We start from the raw sequence: 17,614 nt of genomic DNA on the forward strand, positions 1-17,614 counted from the left end.
ACGCTACTTGTTTTTTTCCTTCCAATCTAATCCTTTTGTCATTATAGCAGCAAATTATATATGTCTTAGCATATTCTTAAACAATTATTTTCAATGTTGTATCTTCACTTTGTCAAAAATTGCGTATATTAATGATGTGATATTTCTTGACTTAAAGCAATTTTCTCTTTGTTTTTCGTCGTTTCTTTAGAGAAATACGTTCGAAGTACGCTCTCCATGTTCTTTGGATAATCTTGGCGGCTCGATTACGCCTAAAGAACTCCAGTTTTTCAGCAAAAGCTTTCATCATTGCAATTTCTTGCTCCTTCTTAAATTGAGTATACAATTCCCGTTGCATGACCAGCTGATCCTAATATAAAGAATTAATGACAATTTGGCGAAGTTGCAAATATTAAATTTAAGAACAAATGTATGACAAACCTCCATTTCCTTAATTTCTGCTTTAATAACTTCATTGTCTTTCGACAGTTTCTCTGTCAATGCATGGCAAGCGCTGATATCGCAGTCGTATTTGGCAAGAACAGCGACATATTCACGTTCAATTTCTGCGCTAAAATAACACAAAATAGACATTTGTGAATATTCCTCAAATTTTCTCCAATAAAGCGTTTTTTTATAAAGAAACTCTGCATTTACCATATATCAAAAAGCTTCTTCTCGGCCTCTGCATTGAATTCTATAATATCTTGCAATTTGCGCTTTGTCAAATCTATTTCAGACTGTAGTACTTTTTTTCGCGTCTCCTCGCGTTTCTTTACAATCAGCATCTCTCGGGTTGATTCTTCTCTACAAATTGTAAAAGTAAAATTTATTATAAAATTATAACACACATATAATAAAGTAGCATAATTTTACTTTAAATAAATAATAAATTTCTCGGTACATTTCTCTTGGTATCTCTATTTCTGATGTTTCCCTGATGCTTCGCATTATCTCTTTCTCGTCGTTTACGCAAGTAACGATATCTCTTAGAAAGATGTCGAAGCTTGAACTTTGTTCGTCAGATATTTCCTGTAAAGCTGCCAATCGATACTTTAGCCCACGTCCGAAATAATGCGATATTACTTCATAACAAAAGAATTTTCTCTTGGTTAAATTCACCTTCAAGTTCCGCCAAGGTTTCCGCTATTTTCGTCCGACAATCTTGCAAATCGATAGCATATGCGCTTTCTACCTCAGGAGTCCTCTTCATGCGGGATACGACGAATTTTTTGAGAAGCTCGATGAAATCGATGATCTCTCGAAGTAACGCCGAATCGCGGACATCACGCTTTTCAATCTATGAGATAATAATGAACAAACAGAACGATTGTATTTTTCACACTTTACATTCAACATTCAATTGTTATGGAGCGGATAATTTTGAAACCGAGAGTTTATAGAATCTAAAAGTTTCTACGAACGTAAGATGACGAGATTTCAGCGCGAAGTTGGCGCATTATCAGGTTGACCTCGTCCTCGCACATGCCAATTGGCTGACCAAAGAAAAATTTTCGTGACTTTGGAAATTCTCTACGCGGCAGCCAATCGGCACGATCGAAAAACTTGTGGTATTACATACGCGAAATATTAAACTCGGGATCGAGTGAAGTTGCTGAGATATATTAAAATATCAAATATAGAATTAAGATAAAAAAATTTTAGATGTATCTATTTTTCTGAACAAAGAAGAGAATTTCCATAAAAGAGAAATCTTTTAAGAGAACGAAAAAATTTATTCAATTAAATTTAATACAAGTTTATACATTTATACAAATAATAAAGTTAGTAATTACCAATTTCTTTATCTTGCTCGTAACACCTATCAAAAGCTTCTCTATTCGATTTATCGAAACGGCGATGTTTTCTTGCTCGCTCATAATTAAATAAATACCGCCTTCCTCTGTGAGATTTCTTATGATCTCTTTACTCGCGAAATTATCCGGATATGTCAAAATACGTCTAACGATCTAACAATTAATACGTAACGTCTATGCCATGGTTACCGTCCTTTTGCATTCCAATGTGCCTTTCGCAGTGTTGAAAAAGCGCCATTCGACTTTTTACCGCTTTAAAATTTACATAATTCTTTTGTTACTCGAAACTCAAGGCATCGAACATTTTCTAAGAATTTCTAAGAATCGGATTATTATATAAAATTAAAAACTGCAATTCGTATTGATACCCTCCGTAACATTCAAATAAAGTTAAGTCAGACGTAAAACATTTTTCTTCAAATCTTAAGGTTATATTTTGTAGCGTTATTTCTTCTTGTCGTCGCGTGATTATTTTTTTTTTACTCGAACGTATATTGATAAAGATAAGTCATCAAGATATCAAATCCTTCAGAAATGAAGACAGAGAAATTGATTCACTTAAGAGATAAAAAGATTTCTTTAACGCAAAAGATTCCTTTTTTAAGATATATGTATTAAAGTGTCGGATTATTTTACTTTCTATCGGGCAATCGTCAAACGCGGTCACTGTCTTTCATGTGGCGATGGAGATAAGCTTCTAATAAGAAAAGAAATATAAATTTTCCAAAGTTTCACGGTTGGTTTCACATCGTTGTGCAATAGATACAAATTACGGGAGGGAGTGCCTATCCTATAAGAAAAACAATTTCTTTCTAGTTTCGCGAAGCTCCGGGAGAAGGCGCTCTTCTCGATGCTTCGGGGCGCTCGAGACGACGAATCGCACACATATGCACATGCGCACATACACCTGTGTATGCCGTGAATAATCTCAATCATCTGCTCCGCCGTGACTTTTGTGTGTGCGCGACCGGAATTTAAACATGACGTTTTGATGGAATTACTATGACATCACCGGGGTCCGTTGCACTTCTCGGACTAGTATTCGATCTGGAAACAACGAGTGCATAATGCGAACGTCTATCGATGTGCAACTGCGAGTCCTGTCGTTTTAACAATTAACGCCACACCTAAGTCACGCAATTTATTTATTGCAAACCTGGAGGTAGGCGCGTATTCACATAGACTACAAGGAGGAGTCTTCTTTTCCCGAGACACACCTAAGACGTATGCACAGGATCCGTATAGTTTGGCTGTGATTATCTATAATTTCTTGTACTGTATAAATACGATTTCCTGCCGGAGATCGCACAGTGTATAGAACCGCTTGAATTCCGGACCACAAGTTCGTAGGAAGGCGAAATTCTTCGTGCAAAACGTCTTTATGAAACCTCCTTCTTCCACTGTTGAGCAGATCTACGCGTAGAGCGTGCTGCGGCAAAAAGTTGTATTCATGCCTTTTTGCCTGAGAGGTAACGCGACCTGCAAAATGGAAGAATATTCTGTCGCGTCTGACGTATCGGTGGTGGACGTGTACGACATCGCATCGGAGATAGGAAAGGAATGCGAGAAGCTCATAGACCTGTTTGGAGTGGAGTCGGTGACCAATCTGATGCCAAAGGTGATAAATGCTTTAGAGCTACTTGAGAATCTCGCCACTAAGAATGAACGTGAAAATACTATGGTGCAAGAGCTAAGTGCCAAGATCTCTCAGCTCGAGAGTGATAAAATTGGAAAGGCTGAGGATAGACAACGATTTGAAAAGGTAATTCATGATTTAACTGTTTATATTATATGTAACATAATTGCAATGACTTTGATTTATGATCATATTTGATAGGATAATTACGTATTAACAAATTTGTTTTTTTTAGGAATTAGAACAAATTGAAGAACACTGGAGACAAGAATCTCGTGACTTAGTAGCCATGGTTACCAGATTACAAGAAGAAAATAGACGATTAGCCGAATCTCTGCAAGAGTCACGTAGTGATAGTCAGTACAGCAGTAAACAAACAAGTACTAACACTAATTAACCTGTTACTAATCCAATCATTAAAAGTTTTGTTAAATGTATAAATATATATGTTTAACAGAATAATGACAAAGTAACAAACTGCTGAAATAACTGTTTGCATTAATTTTTAGCTATCACAGCTAGTCAGGAGGTTGATATAGCAGTTTTGCAACATTTAAGGTCCATGATAGATAAACAAAGAGATCAGATTCGTGCTAGAGATCGAGAATTGTCACAAAAAACTGCAGAAATTGAAAATGTAAATTGGTACTTATATATGTAATTTGGCGATTTTCACGATAACAGACACAAAATATATTTTTAATTCTATTTGTTTCTAATTCCACTTTTATTGTGATAAATTAGATATTAAAAAAAAATTTGAAGTTGTTAGATATTTAAAGATTTTAAGATGTTTTAAAATCTTTAAATATCTAACATATTGTAATATGATAAATTTTGTTATAAGAACTGTACAAGATAAATAATGTAATGTGTTGTGTTAGTTGAGTGCACAAGTGGAGAAACTTACCGTACTGGGACGGGAATTGAAACGTAAACAACGACAAGCGCAAATGCAAGCCCGAGGTTTAGTAGAAGAAAGAGCTGACTTCTTAGCTCAACTGCAAGATCAAAATCGGGAACTTATAAATCTTCGGGGACGACTTGGCATGGCTAAGAAAGAAAATGAGGATTTAAGTAAATTGCAAGGCTGTCCTGATTTAACAAACAAAGCAATTTATGATCTAGATGATCCTGATAGACCCAGATTTACAACTGCCGAGCTAAAAGAAATTTTGCATGAACGAAATGAATTGAAGGCAAGAGTTTCGGATCTCGAAGACGAACTAGAACTGTACCGACCAAAACCTGAAGTGTATGTTTTTAAATAGAATAGTTTTAGATAGAAACTATATATATATATATATATATATATATATATATATATATATCTCCTTCATTACATGAAATATATTTGTGTCATTTCTACGTTGTTTCAGTCCTGAAGATGACAAAGACGCACCCGTACAAGGACCACTTCCTTATGAACCAGATGATGCTCCATGGAAAAAATCCTCTGAATCTGGAATTCGTAAATTGTACGTGTTTATTATTGTTGTTTCATATTTTTATGTAACATATATCTAAAGTGCATTAATTTTATAGTTTCCGAAAAATATTCTCCGAATCCAGTAGCAGTTTTCTCGGAGGTAGCAGTCCCAGACGAAGTCTTTCTAGTCTTTCAAAGATGGCCCTATCTGGTAGCAGTACCTGTGATACGTCTATATAATGCTTTTTTAAACGTGCATTGGATAATTTTAAGTAATTAGAACTTGTCAAAGACGATAACGAAGGACGACGTCGCTTAGATTTTTTATTTACATAATCACTGCTCGATATACATACAATTTTACATAGATAATTTGAACGTAGATATTGATTCCTGTAAAAAAAAGATAAAGATATTGAGACCTGGTTCATAGTAGATAGATATGCATGCAATGAGTGAAATACATACTAGACACATTAGATTTGTATAACCCTATGATATGACGGCAGAGACTTGTATGCATGTATATATTTGTATAGATGTAAAAAAAGGACAATGTGTATTCAGCTGCACGACCTTAGTACATTATGTAACATTTTTTACTTCTCCATTTATTCTCTTTTAGACGTTGAATTTGTTGTAATTAATGATTAATAAATATACAGAATATTCATAAATGCATGTAGCAAAAAATCGTAATATAATTAGAAAATAACATTCCAATTTTTTCAAAACTACTAGGTGCATGTTGTTTCAAAGGTACATTGATGAGGTTCTAATTGTGTCTAATGTGGAACAGGTCTCATTTTTCCACATACACACGCACACACACACACGGGCGCGCGCGCAGATACCAAAGTATCCGATTATTCTTTCTAAGCTATCAAAGAAAGATTTATATCTTTTGATAATTTTCTTTATTTTATTAATTATCTATAAATGAACTAATATGTTCTATCTAATTACAATTAAATGTCATTTTTAGAGTATATTCTATATAAAGAAAATCATGGTACTTTTATACCTTATCATATTTTTAGTATATATTATATTTATTGTATCAAAATGGATTTATAATGTGATTAAAACACATAACACGTTTGGATTTATACTTCATTTTTTATCTTTTGTACGTTATAACATCTAATTTTTTATCTTATTTAAAATGTTGATATGATATTGAATTTAATATTTCACATCTGTGCCATGTGTAAAAATAAATAGTATTTTTCTTTCCATGTCACAATTGTAAATATACTCATAAAACACAAGTTGATTTGATTGTATGTTTATTTCAATATATGATACGTTCGTATAAAAATATATTACATCTTTCTCAAATATATAAATATATGACGATATAATTAAGATATAAATAAGTTGTTACTACCTATTATATATCCAAATAACTAAAAGAATAGCAAATTGGATATATTGCTATTTTATAAGAATATCTGAATTAAAATACAAAAAAGTATCAAAAAAGTTTATTCTGCAATAACATATAACAAGAAAAATATTATATAAATTTGCGAATGCCAAAAGTTTCATTACAGAGGATTTGTTGTAATCTATATTATATGTTAAAAATTAGCTGTTTATATATATATATACATATGAAAAATAACTGTGTTATGTGTAGTGCCTATTTCAGTATTAATTCAGTATTAACTTATCAATTTTTGAACGATTCAGTAAATTTTCCAGTAGTACAAGAAAGACGAGTTTACATATGTAGAATGAATTATAATATAAATTGTAATGAAGAAAATATTGTAGTGAGAGTACGATTTTTGCGACTACGAAGATATTAATGAATAGTTATATGCTCATGATGAAACATTTTTCATTTATTTTGTAAACCCGAGGCATTAAATTAATATTTGATATATTTAAAGGAGAGTAAGTTCCAATTTTGTTAAAAATATTTTATAACAGAATGAAATAACATACATGCATATCAGTGTATTTTATCCACCTTATATCAGACAATATATCCTCAAAAATGTTTTGTGAGTATATCTTTTAAATGTAAATTGAATTTACATAAATAGCTTTATTTTAATCTTGTATACAGCGAGAGAAAGGATTCATTTATATTAGTATAGATTTTTATACTAGCAAAATAGCCAAGGCAGCAACAAATTACATTTTTTGAAGAATAAAAATGTCAATCATGGAATAAACATTAAGATATTTATATATTTGTTGCTTCCGTGGCTACATAAACAAATTTTTATTGACCAATGCGATAATTTAGAATTGTTGAATATCTTTATACAACAAAATGATAAATAAGCAGATTTATCCCTTTCCATGCATATTATAATATAGGATTATATATGATTTTAAAACAATCTTAGATGTAGAATCAGAGAGATAAAAAATAACAAATGTGTGACACAAAAATTACATAACGTTGTCCATAATATGTTGTAAGTAGATATTAAAAATCTAGTGGACTGTAAAAAAAATAAATAGTATCTTTCTGGAACAATGTACTGCATACAACTTACTAATAATAATTTGCTATAAAATTTATATTTTAGTTTGATAAAATTTGATTTGAATAAGTATTAGACGTTTTAATCTTTCAATGTTCAGCTGAAGATTAATAAACAGAAACATAATCTACAAAATGATTTTATTAAGTCTATATTCGGCTTTACATCATGTTTACATCATTTATTTCAAGGATAAACTTTTTTTACAATAAATGTACAATCGTATTTACGTTTATATTACATTCATACACATACGAACAAAAATTATATGATCTGTCTACAGTACAGTATTTCAAATTTCATGAGAATAATTTGATTTTTATTACAATTGAAAATTGAAGTTTAATTCTTTTATGGAACAGAATATAAATGTAGTCTATCATCTATTGTATATTAGGCAATCGTCAATGTTAAATGTTTTTTTCAATTACATTATATTCATGTCTGCACTTATATGTTACTTATGATACAATAAAACTCTATATTCTGTTCCCTTAAAAATTAAAATTCTTCTCTTTTATTTTTTCATATTTGCAACTATTGCCATGTTAGTATGTGAAAAAAAAAAAGAGTAAAAAACAACAATTATTTTGTTTTTATATATACCATAAAAAAATAATGGTATATATAATAAAATGTGATTGAAATTCTCCAGAGAGAATTATAGAAACATAAATTTTAAATATCCAGCATGTTGCAATTTAACATATCAATTTTGATTAAGGAAATTTATTTAAGAAATGTTTCGTAAAAAAAACTTAAAAATAGTTAATGTTACTAATTTTAATACAATGTAAAAATACTTGTACAAAAATGGTAATATAATTTTCAAGAGTGACGAGAAGATAATTTCTAGTTTCAGATTTAATATGTATATTATTTATGTATATTATTATTAGAATATTTTCCTAAATATATAATTAATCTATATGTATATATATATAAATTATCTAATTTATTAGAATAGTTTCCTGAATATATAATTAATCTATATGTATATATATATATATATATAAATTATCTAATTATCTCTTCATAAATCTACATTATTGAGATTGGCTGCAGATCCTGTTGGTAAATCTGGTGGTACAAACTTACCAATAGGTTGTATTGCTTCGCGTTGTTCAGCTAATCTTCGCATCTCTTGCCTAAGTTTACCTAAAATAGCATGATTTGGTTGATTAACAGCAGCTTTACCCTGCAAAAGGGTTATTTCTTGTTCCAATTGTTTCTTTTCCTTAAAAGACTTCACACTTCGCGATCCATAAAGACGTAGCAAGGAACCCCAAGACTGTATATGTGGGTGTATAAGTTGTAGTATTGCTTGTGCCGCTCGTTGTTTACCATCTTTCTTATTACGACAAACCTGCAATTATTATTTATTTAGTTTTAATTTATTTAATTAATCTTTACTTTCTCTAAAATTAACAATCTTATTCATATATAAGAAACAGCTTGTACGTACAACAGTAGCTTCATGTTTTCCAACCTTCATTGTAAATTCATTTCGTTGATGTTTCAACGTATTTACCGAATAATTAATGTGCATATCTCCTAAACCATAATTTCTTTGAAGACAAGTTATTAAAATAGCATGTGGGGAAGGTTCTGTAGTTTTCGCACAAAATTCTGCAACACGCGGATCCGTGATGGATATTTCGTCGAAAAACGAAAGGTCGGCATCAGAATTTCCTCTTGATGCTTTTATCGTGCGACTGTCATTATTTGATCCATTATCACCGCCGTTTTCACCAGAAATTTTATCTTTCATTTGAGGAATCAAAATTTCAAGGGTTTTTCGAGCTGCATTAGCCTTCGCTTGTTTCTTGCTACTGCCGAATCCACTGCCATATTCCATATCATTTATACAAACTACCGCAGAATACGGTGTCGCTGCATTTTCTGTAATTAAATGCATTAATTCCATCTTAACGATAAAATAATAAATATTAAACATCACGCGTTTCGCATGTTATTAAATAATATATCAAATAATATTGTGATTACCTAATTCTTTAAATTTGTATGTTGGTTGTTTTTTTAATGCGTGCTGCACATATTCATGAAGAATACAAACATAACTTTTGCCTGATGGATTCATTATCCAGTGTTTTGCAGGTCTTTGTCCATTATCGTCCGCAATATTCCAATTGCCACTTCCACTAGAACTACTGATTGGGAAAGTTATTAATTTTGTACCATCCGGTAAAGTTGGACGCTCAAGTTGTTTACGATGTTTTTTAATTTTCGTAAATTTGCGACGCGCTGACCAAGATCTAAAACAGAAAAATTGATTGATATAAAATGAATAGTCTGATATAATTATCTTTTTTTGTACTTATTGAATACTTACTGAAATCTCATTACTTTAATAGATTTAAAACGAAACAAAGACTGACAATAATTTCTTAATTGTTCGCTATCTAATGAATGTGCCGCACGATTCTCTTGTATAGTTTCAATCTTTGCGCTGGGAAGACTGCAAGCTTCAGCATTTGGTGCGCGTTCCATCTCTTTCTTTCGTTCTTCTTCCTCTTCCATTAATGCTCTTTTGTACTGAAGGCAAGGTATGGCGCTTACAGGAACTTCATGTTTTCTAACGCTCCCTGGACCAAGAAAGTAGGGTTTTGCTAATGTACAAACTCTACTTTGTTTATGAAGGTATAATGGCATTCCACTGTTGTGTGTTACTTGTACCCATCCTTCAGGTAAAACGTCAAAATGATTATGTCCAATTTCTAAAAAAAGAACAATAAAAGTAACATAAATATTAAATAATTGCACATTGCATCATATATGATACTTTATATTTGCATACCATCCAAAACAAGTTTTTCTCTTTCCTCATAAGGCAAGCGATCTTTTTTATCTTTTCTTTTCCCTTTAAATTCTTCTGGAAGACCTAATACATAAAACTTAATTAAAATAAGAACCATTGTAAATTATACTTATAAAAAATAAGAAACCAAATAATCTTACTTGGTTTCTTATTCTCTTTACTGCAGAAAACATTTGATCTGATATTGAGAATGTAAAATTAATAGTCTTGAATTGTAGTTGTGAAAATTTTTTTGTATACAAAAATGTAGTTAATAAAATTCAAAATTGTGCAATTTATATAAATAATTAAAAGCAACATACAAGTAAATATTTTCATATCAATGTGCAATAGCCTTTTATAACAATAAGTGAAAATTCTTTAGACTACCCTTTTTCATTAATTACAATTATATAAAAACTTTTAGAATTATGAAAACATTAAAATATACCTTCTTCAAGCATTGCTTCAATTTCTTCATCCGGTACATCAGAGTCCATACTCTCATCTGTATCCGATTCATCATCGGAACCATCATTTTGTTCTGGATGGCGATCTAGATCATCTAATACATCAAATTGCCGTAAATCATCATTATGTTCTGAATCTTCTTGGCATAAGCCATTGTGTAAACCACTGTCTTTATTGTTGAAACATGCAGTTTCTTCATCCATGATATCATTACAGTGGCTATTGTCGGTATCAGTCGATCTAGTATCATGATCTGATTTCATTGATTTTATACATGGTTCCAAATTTTGATCTTCATGTTGTGTGCTGGAGATTCCCCCGTAATCCAAAGTATTCTGATTTTCATTACTTGGATTGTCTTCTGAAGTCATAACTTCCACAATTGTCTGTTCTACCTCCATTGCGTTGTATGTCACAAAGTATTTGCTCAGAACTATAAAAGTACTATAAAAATATAAACAATATAAAATAAGTTCAGATATTTAGCTGAGAGAATTGATACGATTACAAAAACAGCAAAATATATACCCATATTATGTAATCCTCTATTATATTACACTTTGCCAGACAAAGCTTACAGTATCAATCTCATGTTGTATATGCACATTATATAGAGTAATAATTGCATATTACATGCAAATTAACAGTAAATATTGCTAACAATAATAAACAACAATATCCAGCAAACTTAAATCCAAGGTCCATACAAAACGATCCCAGGATTAATATGTATTAAGCGCGTTGTATGGCCACACCACTTTCACCAATGAGGCCAAAGTCCAATCAATTTGAAACCACAAATGGCAATAAAAATTGGACATTTGCATTAGTGTTAGCAGTTTGGGGCCTATTACATATCCATAAGAGTAATGTACAAGCGAGCTGTTTACTTTATCAGATTTTGTAGATGGCTGAGAGAATTCCATCGCATTATTTAAACTCCAGATCTAGACAGAAACAACATTGAAAGATTGAGGCTGTTACTAGCTGGAGTTCTGCGAGGATATTAGCTAAACAACCGTATGCTCGATCTTCGGCTTGGCTGACAATCGCACGCTTGACAGTTTACGCGAATACGCGCAAAACGTCTACATAACGTTAATAAAACCAGACTTGAAACGTAAACTTGTATCATGTAAAAACGTATATCGGCCATACCTATGACATGACATAAAACGATCCTCTTGTGAATCTCTTAAAGACCTATTTCTAACACAATACGAATGCTGATAAACCTATAAAATAAAATAAAAACGGCCTATAAATACAAACGCGATCGTGATACATTTAATTTCTGATCTTTCGAAAAAGGAGGATTTCCTTCCTTCATTGTTTCCGACACCTCGAGAGAGAATTGGAGAGAATACCAGACTACTAGAGGAACACCCAATATAATAACGATTAACACATTTTAACGTACACTGCTTATCCACTATTAAAGTTTATACGCTTCCACGTGCTACATAAAATTACAATTCTATTCGCGCTGTGCAAGTTACTTACTCTTTATTATTACTGTATGTACATTGTAAAAAAAATGAGATATGCGAGAGCACAGCGAAGGAGGATGGAAAGGAACTGAACAGTGAACAGTCTACGTTAGGTCGTCGACTTATGAATTCAGCGGAGCTGCCATTGCCATCCCGAGAGACGCAAGATTCCCCAGGCTTCTCGTGTCGCGTGTCGCGTACAGCATCTAAACTACGTCATGTTTATGGTTATAATGCGTTATTCTAGGTTAGAATTTCTAACCTTATGCGTGCATGACTTATTAGTTATTCATTTACGTTAGTACGGTCAATAGGGTTTGCAGTCCACGAGTACCACGTGCAAAACTTGAGGAAAAATTCTAAATAGAAAAATTTTTTCGTACGCAAGATTTTGCAAACCGATCGTAATTTTTAAAGATGTCAAATCTATTTGACGGCGATTCCTTTTCCGACAAGGATAATAAAGAGATCGATCCCGAATTAGCGGAGTTTTTGATAGCTGAGAAACAAAAGGCACAATTCAACGCTCAGGTGAAACATTTTGACGTACAAATAAATTTTTATTAAATCGAATTATATCTGATTTTCTTTTCTAAATTGTTTTAATATTATCTTATGTATATTCTTAAGAAATGCACTTACGTTGAAAAATAATTTTTGCTCTTGTACAGAGGTTGCATAAAAGTTTCTAAATTTGCTTAGATTCATGAGTTCAACAACATTTGTTGGGATAGATGCATCGATAAGCCAGGAAACAAATTGGATGGCCGCACAGAAACATGTATAAATAATTGCGTTGATAGATTTATAGATGTTACCCTCTTTATTACAAATCGTTTCGCACAACTATTAAACTCGGTAGCAAAGTAACATTTGCATGTCGGAGTATACTATACATATACATACATACATACATACATACATATATATATGTGTGTGTGTGTGTGTGTGTGTGCATGTAAAACGAACCAATAGTAATATAAGATTTATAATCATAAATGTTAAATTTAATATCACATTTTTAATTTAATTATTTGAAAATGTATAATAAAGTTATATATTATGACAACAAAATAAAGTACATTTTTTAATATAATAGACCCAATAAAATATCCACTTTTATTATGTAAGAATTATATATCTTAATAAATTTATTTTTATATTTAGAGATAAAAGTACATATATGTATTCATTGTTTTTATTCCACTGTTAAATGTATTGCACAAATAAAAGAAAATGTTACAAATTGCAGTGGAGCAATACCTACATTGCAAAAATTAGTCTATACATATGTGCATAATGTAATGTGAATGTAGAGAATTGATTATTTAGAAAATTAAATTTTGTACAATGCGGTTGATTTAATATCAGAAGGCTATAGGTCTTTGTGGAAGGCACATGTTATAAAATGCATCCTTTTTCCAAAAGTCTTTCGCTTTCCATCCACACCATCCCTTATTTATTATGGTAGGCAAGTGTTCTGTTCCTGTATAGTGAGGATCTAGAATTAAGAACTTTCCTTCTCCAGAATTTTCGTCGTAACTAACTCCTAGAATTGTATGAGCTAGTACTCCTCCACCTACAAGATAAAAAAAAAAATATATTTATTATTTTATAATATCTGATGGATATATATTTAATTTTAATTGTTCATAGAATATATATAAAGTACAAAATAAACTTAAAAACTTACCAATCATAACAGGTGTACCTTGTGTATCAAAATGATTTGCAAGTTGTGGGATTAGGGCCAGCATGTCTTCCCCGCTAGATGCACGAAGTATTTTTACATCTATATTGAGAAGAGTCTGCAATACAAAACTAACTTCGGTTGAGCCAATCCATTGTTTACTGCCAAGGAATGTGAAAGATTTATCGCCTATATCGACTAAACATTGTTGTATTTTACGATGAGATGGTATTGGTATGTCACTATAACCTTGTAATCTGTAATAGATATAGTTTACTCGCATGTATATTGATATTATACATACACACACATATATATATACTTCAATGTTATCCACAATGTAAGTTTTGACATTTTATTACCTGTACCATGAAATGATGGTTTGTAGAGATCTGTAGGCACATCCCCATCCATTATCATCAAAATTATCTTGCATATAATGATGATAAGAATATAAACCATCCACAATACTGAGTTTTCCCACAACACCTAATTAGGATAAAATATTACAATAATTGCATAACATTTTAAATTGTGATAAATTTGAGAATATAAATATATACCTTTATATAAAAGAGCTTGATGAGGATTTACAAGTATTCCATTTGTCTGTGTATTAAAGTTGACGGCATTTCCTCGACGAAAATATGGTCTAGTCAAATCTAATGCTAAAGCCTTGTGTAAAGCTTTACGATATTCCACTGAAATTATATGACTGGTCTGTATAAAAGCAAATAGATGACACATATATTACTATGATTAAAAGTCTGACAATGTTAATTATGCAATGATGATACAGAATGTTATGATCAACACAAAACCTAATAATGATGGATGGTATTGCATATTTGACATGATTGACAATATATAACGCAAACAAAGACAATTGATATTAGGTCTTACTTGTGCTATCGTTAGTAGAATTGCTAGGATACACTACTGTAATTAAATGTCCACAGCCTTGAGGTTTAAAATGCATGACTTCAGGCAATTTTATAAGCAGTTTTGTATCTTCAGAATGATTTTCTTGTTGCATTTCAATCAATCTGATGTTTCGGCAAGTGGATTCTACTAGAATCGCATGCAATTCAGTTGATTTCACATTCAAATTTACAAGTGATAATGCATCGATTTGTAAATTACATTCTAAACTGTCAAAGGATTCTGCAACATAAATGTAATTTGATGAATTAGAAACACAATGTATTGATATATATTGTAAATAATATCTACGGTATACTGCAATACTTGTAGAATATTCATTATATTAATAAATTGTATTGTTCCATAGTACTCACTTTTAATGTGTTGTAAGACAGGAGCACATCTCATAGATTCTTCAGAATTTCTTTCGTTTGATATTTTTAATAGCATGTTTGCATGTATAATGTCCTAAAAATTAGCAAAATATGTAAAAATATCTGGAGATAATTTTTGTTAAAAGTAGTACTATAAGTAGTAATATAAGCTTAAAGGTACATACCACAGGCCCAATATTATAATTTACATTACTTGATCCAGTTGAAAGTTTTTCTTGATTTTTGGATATAGGCAAAATATCTTTTAACATTACATCTTTCACATTGTCATCAGTTCTAAAGAGGTATGCATTGTTTAAAGGGAAATGTATTCCTATCTTCCCAGATGCAATCTATAGTAATGCAAAATTATATTATATACAGTACATATAAAATTAATGTATATTTAATAATAATTTATATATATTATATATTGCTAATAAATGAATTGTATATGTACATATAATAAATAATAATTATTAGTTAATAGTTAATAGTTATAAGATAAACTAATACATAAACGTTAAGCAGAAAATCTCACATTTTTTCGTGATTCTTGTAAAGCTTCCAACACATTTCCATCCTGAGCAACTAACGGCAGAGTTGCTTGTAATCTAATGTACACAAACTGGCGAGAAAGGTCATCTTCGCTAATAATACTGAAATTATTTACAGCTTCCAATTTTTGATGGACATAAAAGTATGCTTGTATATCTGATGTATTACGTGAATATTTTAAAAGTAATGGATTATCTGTAATATCAATATCCTAAACAAACAAATAAACATATGTATGTTATTTTACTGATTCTACTTGCTAGTTTCTAATGTAAAGCATATACTATTTTCCTTTTTTATAATAATAGACTAATATCAAAATGAACAAAACACATAAAACATATAAATGGATAATCTCAACGCAAGTGATATCTACAATTACCTTGAAAACATCAGGATTTATTTCTTCACATTCAATATGTAATATGCCACATGTATATATATCTGCAGGTAAATTCAACTGTAGTTCTGTATAATCTATCATATTCTTATCTTTGTCATTACATGAATTTATACTGAATGTTAAAACTATGAGTGTCTCATTGTACATAATGCCATAAAGATAACCAGTCATTGTAGTTTCCTCATTTTCTAGTCGCTAAAAATATTATTTCATTTAAGTACAAATACTAAATATAATAGCTCATGCAAACTATTTTAAATTTGTTAAAATCACTGATACAATATTATCTCAAATAAATTTAGTACAAAAACATTTGCAAAATACTACTCGCAAAAAACATTGCAAGATGATATTTGAAAACTTTATGAATGTAGATCATATTCTAAATAATTATTGATGCAAATGTGCTTACCTGCAGAATATTTGACAAAATCTGCAATTGCGGTGCCATTGTGTCGAGTCGGAATTAGAAGCAAGATTTTACGATGAGAAGTTCTTCGAGTTGCCAACTAAAGCAATCACCATATGGAGAATACGGGAAATCACAATTAAATTTTCACAAACGCAGAGTGGTTTTTGAGGTTAGTTTCGTCAAAAGAACGAAAACTGGACGTACTAGACCTCCCACGGGTATATGTGGTCATATGACGTCGTGAGGTGTAAAAAGATTACTCGCTCTCGAGACTCAATTTTAAATTATTCTTCCTGTTTTCTTGACAAACTTGTATATCACGTACAATTTCTTCCAATCCTCAATCTTCCAGACGCGAACCTGAATTGCGAGGTTAGATCCGTTCTCGTTGTCAGAGTTCGAGAAAACATAACAAACTACTCGACATCGATCTAAATCAAATGCCAATATTTCAGGTCCGAGAACAAGAGGATACGGTCATTTACATTCGAATCTGTATTTTTATTAATCCTGTGAAAATCCGCTTTATACCAAAGCATTTGAGCGCTTGATCCCAAATGATCTTCCGTACATATGATTTTACATACTGTATATTATTGGAAACTGCGGAAAGCCGTTTCGTGCAGATGTATCTTTAGAAACGAGAGGAAGGAAATATTGTTCTTTTTTCAACAAATTTCATGAGTCGTACAAAAGTAACTTGCATGTCGATAAAAGAACACTGACACACGACGCGTACAAGTGCCCCACAAGTGCCTTCGCACTTAAAAATGGCTACTTTCGGATTAAATGTGCAATCGCATTTATATTTTATTTATGATATTCACATACTATATTATCGGTTAAAAAGAAATTTAGTTGAAATTTCCTATTTGCCAATGTTCAACGTTAACAAATAAAAAAGAAATTTAAACAACGTTGCGATGCAAACTATTTCGGTAATTGAAATGCGCGTGTCTTTTTAAAAATTAAGTTATCAAAGTTATCTGGAATAATGTATTCCAAAGTGTTTCCAATTAACTATATAGAGAATTGGAATATATTTTTTTGAAGAATATATCTTTTTAGAAAAATGTTATAGTTATCAGAACTTATTTCAATGATCCAGA

General features: G+C 31.0%; 5 protein-coding genes across 11 annotated transcripts; 2 read left to right on the top strand and 3 right to left on the bottom strand.

Moving 5' to 3' along the window:
- Positions 1–10: 10 nt before the first annotated feature.
- LOC105828955 lies at positions 11–2,575 on the bottom strand. Of its 2 annotated transcripts, XM_036289408.1 has the most exons (7): positions 2,433–2,575; positions 1,776–2,048; positions 1,102–1,279; positions 884–1,019; positions 637–786; positions 421–550; positions 11–349 (listed from the first exon to the last, which is right to left on the bottom strand). In XM_036289408.1, the coding sequence occupies exons 2-7, from the start codon at positions 1,857–1,859 to the stop codon at positions 152–154; spliced, it is 876 nt and encodes a 291-aa protein (XP_036145301.1). In that variant the 5' UTR covers positions 1,860–2,048; positions 2,433–2,575; the 3' UTR covers positions 11–151. The 2 variants fall into 2 exon arrangements, with proteins under 2 accessions (XP_036145301.1, XP_036145302.1); XM_036289409.1 differs by lacking the exon at positions 1,776–2,048.
- A 173-nt stretch (positions 2,576–2,748) lies between these two features.
- Positions 2,749–7,355, top strand: LOC105828942 (RILP-like protein homolog). Of its 2 annotated transcripts, none has more exons than XM_028191780.2 (6): positions 2,749–3,558; positions 3,668–3,788; positions 3,942–4,069; positions 4,317–4,687; positions 4,812–4,910; positions 4,978–7,355. In XM_028191780.2, exons 1-6 carry the CDS (start codon positions 3,247–3,249, stop codon positions 5,099–5,101), a joined length of 1,155 nt encoding a protein of 384 aa, XP_028047581.1. In that variant the 5' UTR covers positions 2,749–3,246; the 3' UTR covers positions 5,102–7,355. The 2 variants fall into 2 exon arrangements, with proteins under 2 accessions (XP_028047581.1, XP_028047580.1); XM_028191779.2 differs by having other exon boundaries at positions 2,753–3,558; positions 3,668–3,812.
- A 135-nt stretch (positions 7,356–7,490) lies between these two features.
- On the bottom strand, positions 7,491–12,302 carry LOC105832177 (microprocessor complex subunit DGCR8). 5 transcript variants are annotated; one of them, XM_012672890.3, is made up of 7 exons: positions 11,813–12,236; positions 10,635–11,098; positions 10,184–10,267; positions 9,719–10,103; positions 9,373–9,641; positions 8,831–9,267; positions 7,491–8,731 (listed from the first exon to the last, which is right to left on the bottom strand). In XM_012672890.3, the coding sequence occupies exons 1-7, from the start codon at positions 11,824–11,826 to the stop codon at positions 8,399–8,401; spliced, it is 1,986 nt and encodes a 661-aa protein (XP_012528344.1). In that variant the 5' UTR covers positions 11,827–12,236; the 3' UTR covers positions 7,491–8,398. The 5 variants fall into 5 exon arrangements, with proteins under 5 accessions (XP_012528344.1, XP_012528347.1, XP_028047576.1 ...); XM_012672893.3 differs by having other exon boundaries at positions 8,399–8,731; positions 12,158–12,302; XM_028191775.2 differs by having other exon boundaries at positions 8,399–8,731; positions 10,635–11,601; positions 12,158–12,237.
- A 114-nt stretch (positions 12,303–12,416) lies between these two features.
- Positions 12,417–13,465, top strand: LOC105832173 (mitochondrial import inner membrane translocase subunit Tim8). The gene is made up of 2 exons (XM_012672887.3): positions 12,417–12,675; positions 12,847–13,465. The coding sequence occupies exons 1-2, from the start codon at positions 12,562–12,564 to the stop codon at positions 13,012–13,014; spliced, it is 282 nt and encodes a 93-aa protein (XP_012528341.1). The 5' UTR covers positions 12,417–12,561; the 3' UTR covers positions 13,015–13,465.
- LOC105832176 (ufm1-specific protease 2) lies at positions 13,262–17,526 on the bottom strand. The gene is made up of 10 exons (XM_012672889.3): positions 16,506–17,526; positions 16,073–16,288; positions 15,674–15,901; positions 15,318–15,485; positions 15,133–15,226; positions 14,738–14,998; positions 14,398–14,535; positions 14,197–14,323; positions 13,838–14,091; positions 13,262–13,723 (listed from the first exon to the last, which is right to left on the bottom strand). The coding sequence occupies exons 1-10, from the start codon at positions 16,542–16,544 to the stop codon at positions 13,512–13,514; spliced, it is 1,737 nt and encodes a 578-aa protein (XP_012528343.2). The 5' UTR covers positions 16,545–17,526; the 3' UTR covers positions 13,262–13,511.
- Between the last annotated feature and the right edge of the window lie 88 nt (positions 17,527–17,614).

Source organism: Monomorium pharaonis, chromosome 7, assembly GCF_013373865.1.
Source record: "Monomorium pharaonis isolate MP-MQ-018 chromosome 7, ASM1337386v2, whole genome shotgun sequence".
Classification (NCBI taxonomy): Eukaryota; Metazoa; Arthropoda; class Insecta; order Hymenoptera; family Formicidae; genus Monomorium; species Monomorium pharaonis.

Excerpts from the sequence above, each read along its gene's own strand:
- LOC105832176 (XM_012672889.3), bottom strand. The coding sequence starts at position 16,544 with ATGGCACCGCAATTGCAGATTTTGTCAAATATTCTGCAG. Across the intron at positions 15,486-15,673 it reads TACAAGAATCACGAAAAAAT|ATTGCATCTGGGAAGATAGG; the intron begins GTGAGATTTTCT and ends GCATTACTATAG. Across the intron at positions 14,092-14,196 it reads ACCATCATTTCATGGTACAG|ATTACAAGGTTATAGTGACA; the intron begins GTAATAAAATGT and ends TATCTATTACAG.
- LOC105832173 (XM_012672887.3), top strand. The coding sequence starts at position 12,562 with ATGTCAAATCTATTTGACGGCGATTCCTTTTCCGACAAGGATAATAAA. Across the intron at positions 12,676-12,846 it reads AGGCACAATTCAACGCTCAG|ATTCATGAGTTCAACAACAT; the intron begins GTGAAACATTTT and ends AAATTTGCTTAG.
- LOC105828942 (XM_028191779.2), top strand. The coding sequence starts at position 3,247 with ATGCCTTTTTGCCTGAGAGGTAACGCGACCTGCAAAATGGAAGAATAT. Across the intron at positions 4,070-4,316 it reads AAACTGCAGAAATTGAAAAT|TTGAGTGCACAAGTGGAGAA; the intron begins GTAAATTGGTAC and ends GTGTTGTGTTAG. Across the intron at positions 4,688-4,811 it reads TACCGACCAAAACCTGAAGT|TCCTGAAGATGACAAAGACG; the intron begins GTATGTTTTTAA and ends ACGTTGTTTCAG.
- LOC105832177 (XM_012672890.3), bottom strand. Across the intron at positions 9,642-9,718 it reads ATTAAAGTAATGAGATTTCA|ATCTTGGTCAGCGCGTCGCA; the intron begins GTAAGTATTCAA and ends TTTCTGTTTTAG. Across the intron at positions 9,268-9,372 it reads ATACAAATTTAAAGAATTAG|AAAATGCAGCGACACCGTAT; the intron begins GTAATCACAATA and ends ATTTAATTACAG.
- LOC105828955 (XM_036289408.1), bottom strand. The coding sequence starts at position 1,859 with ATGAGCGAGCAAGAAAACATCGCCGTTTCGATAAATCGAATAGAGAAG. Across the intron at positions 551-636 it reads AAGAAGCTTTTTGATATATG|CGCAGAAATTGAACGTGAAT; the intron begins GTAAATGCAGAG and ends GTGTTATTTTAG. Across the intron at positions 350-420 it reads CAGAAATTAAGGAAATGGAG|GATCAGCTGGTCATGCAACG; the intron begins GTTTGTCATACA and ends TCTTTATATTAG.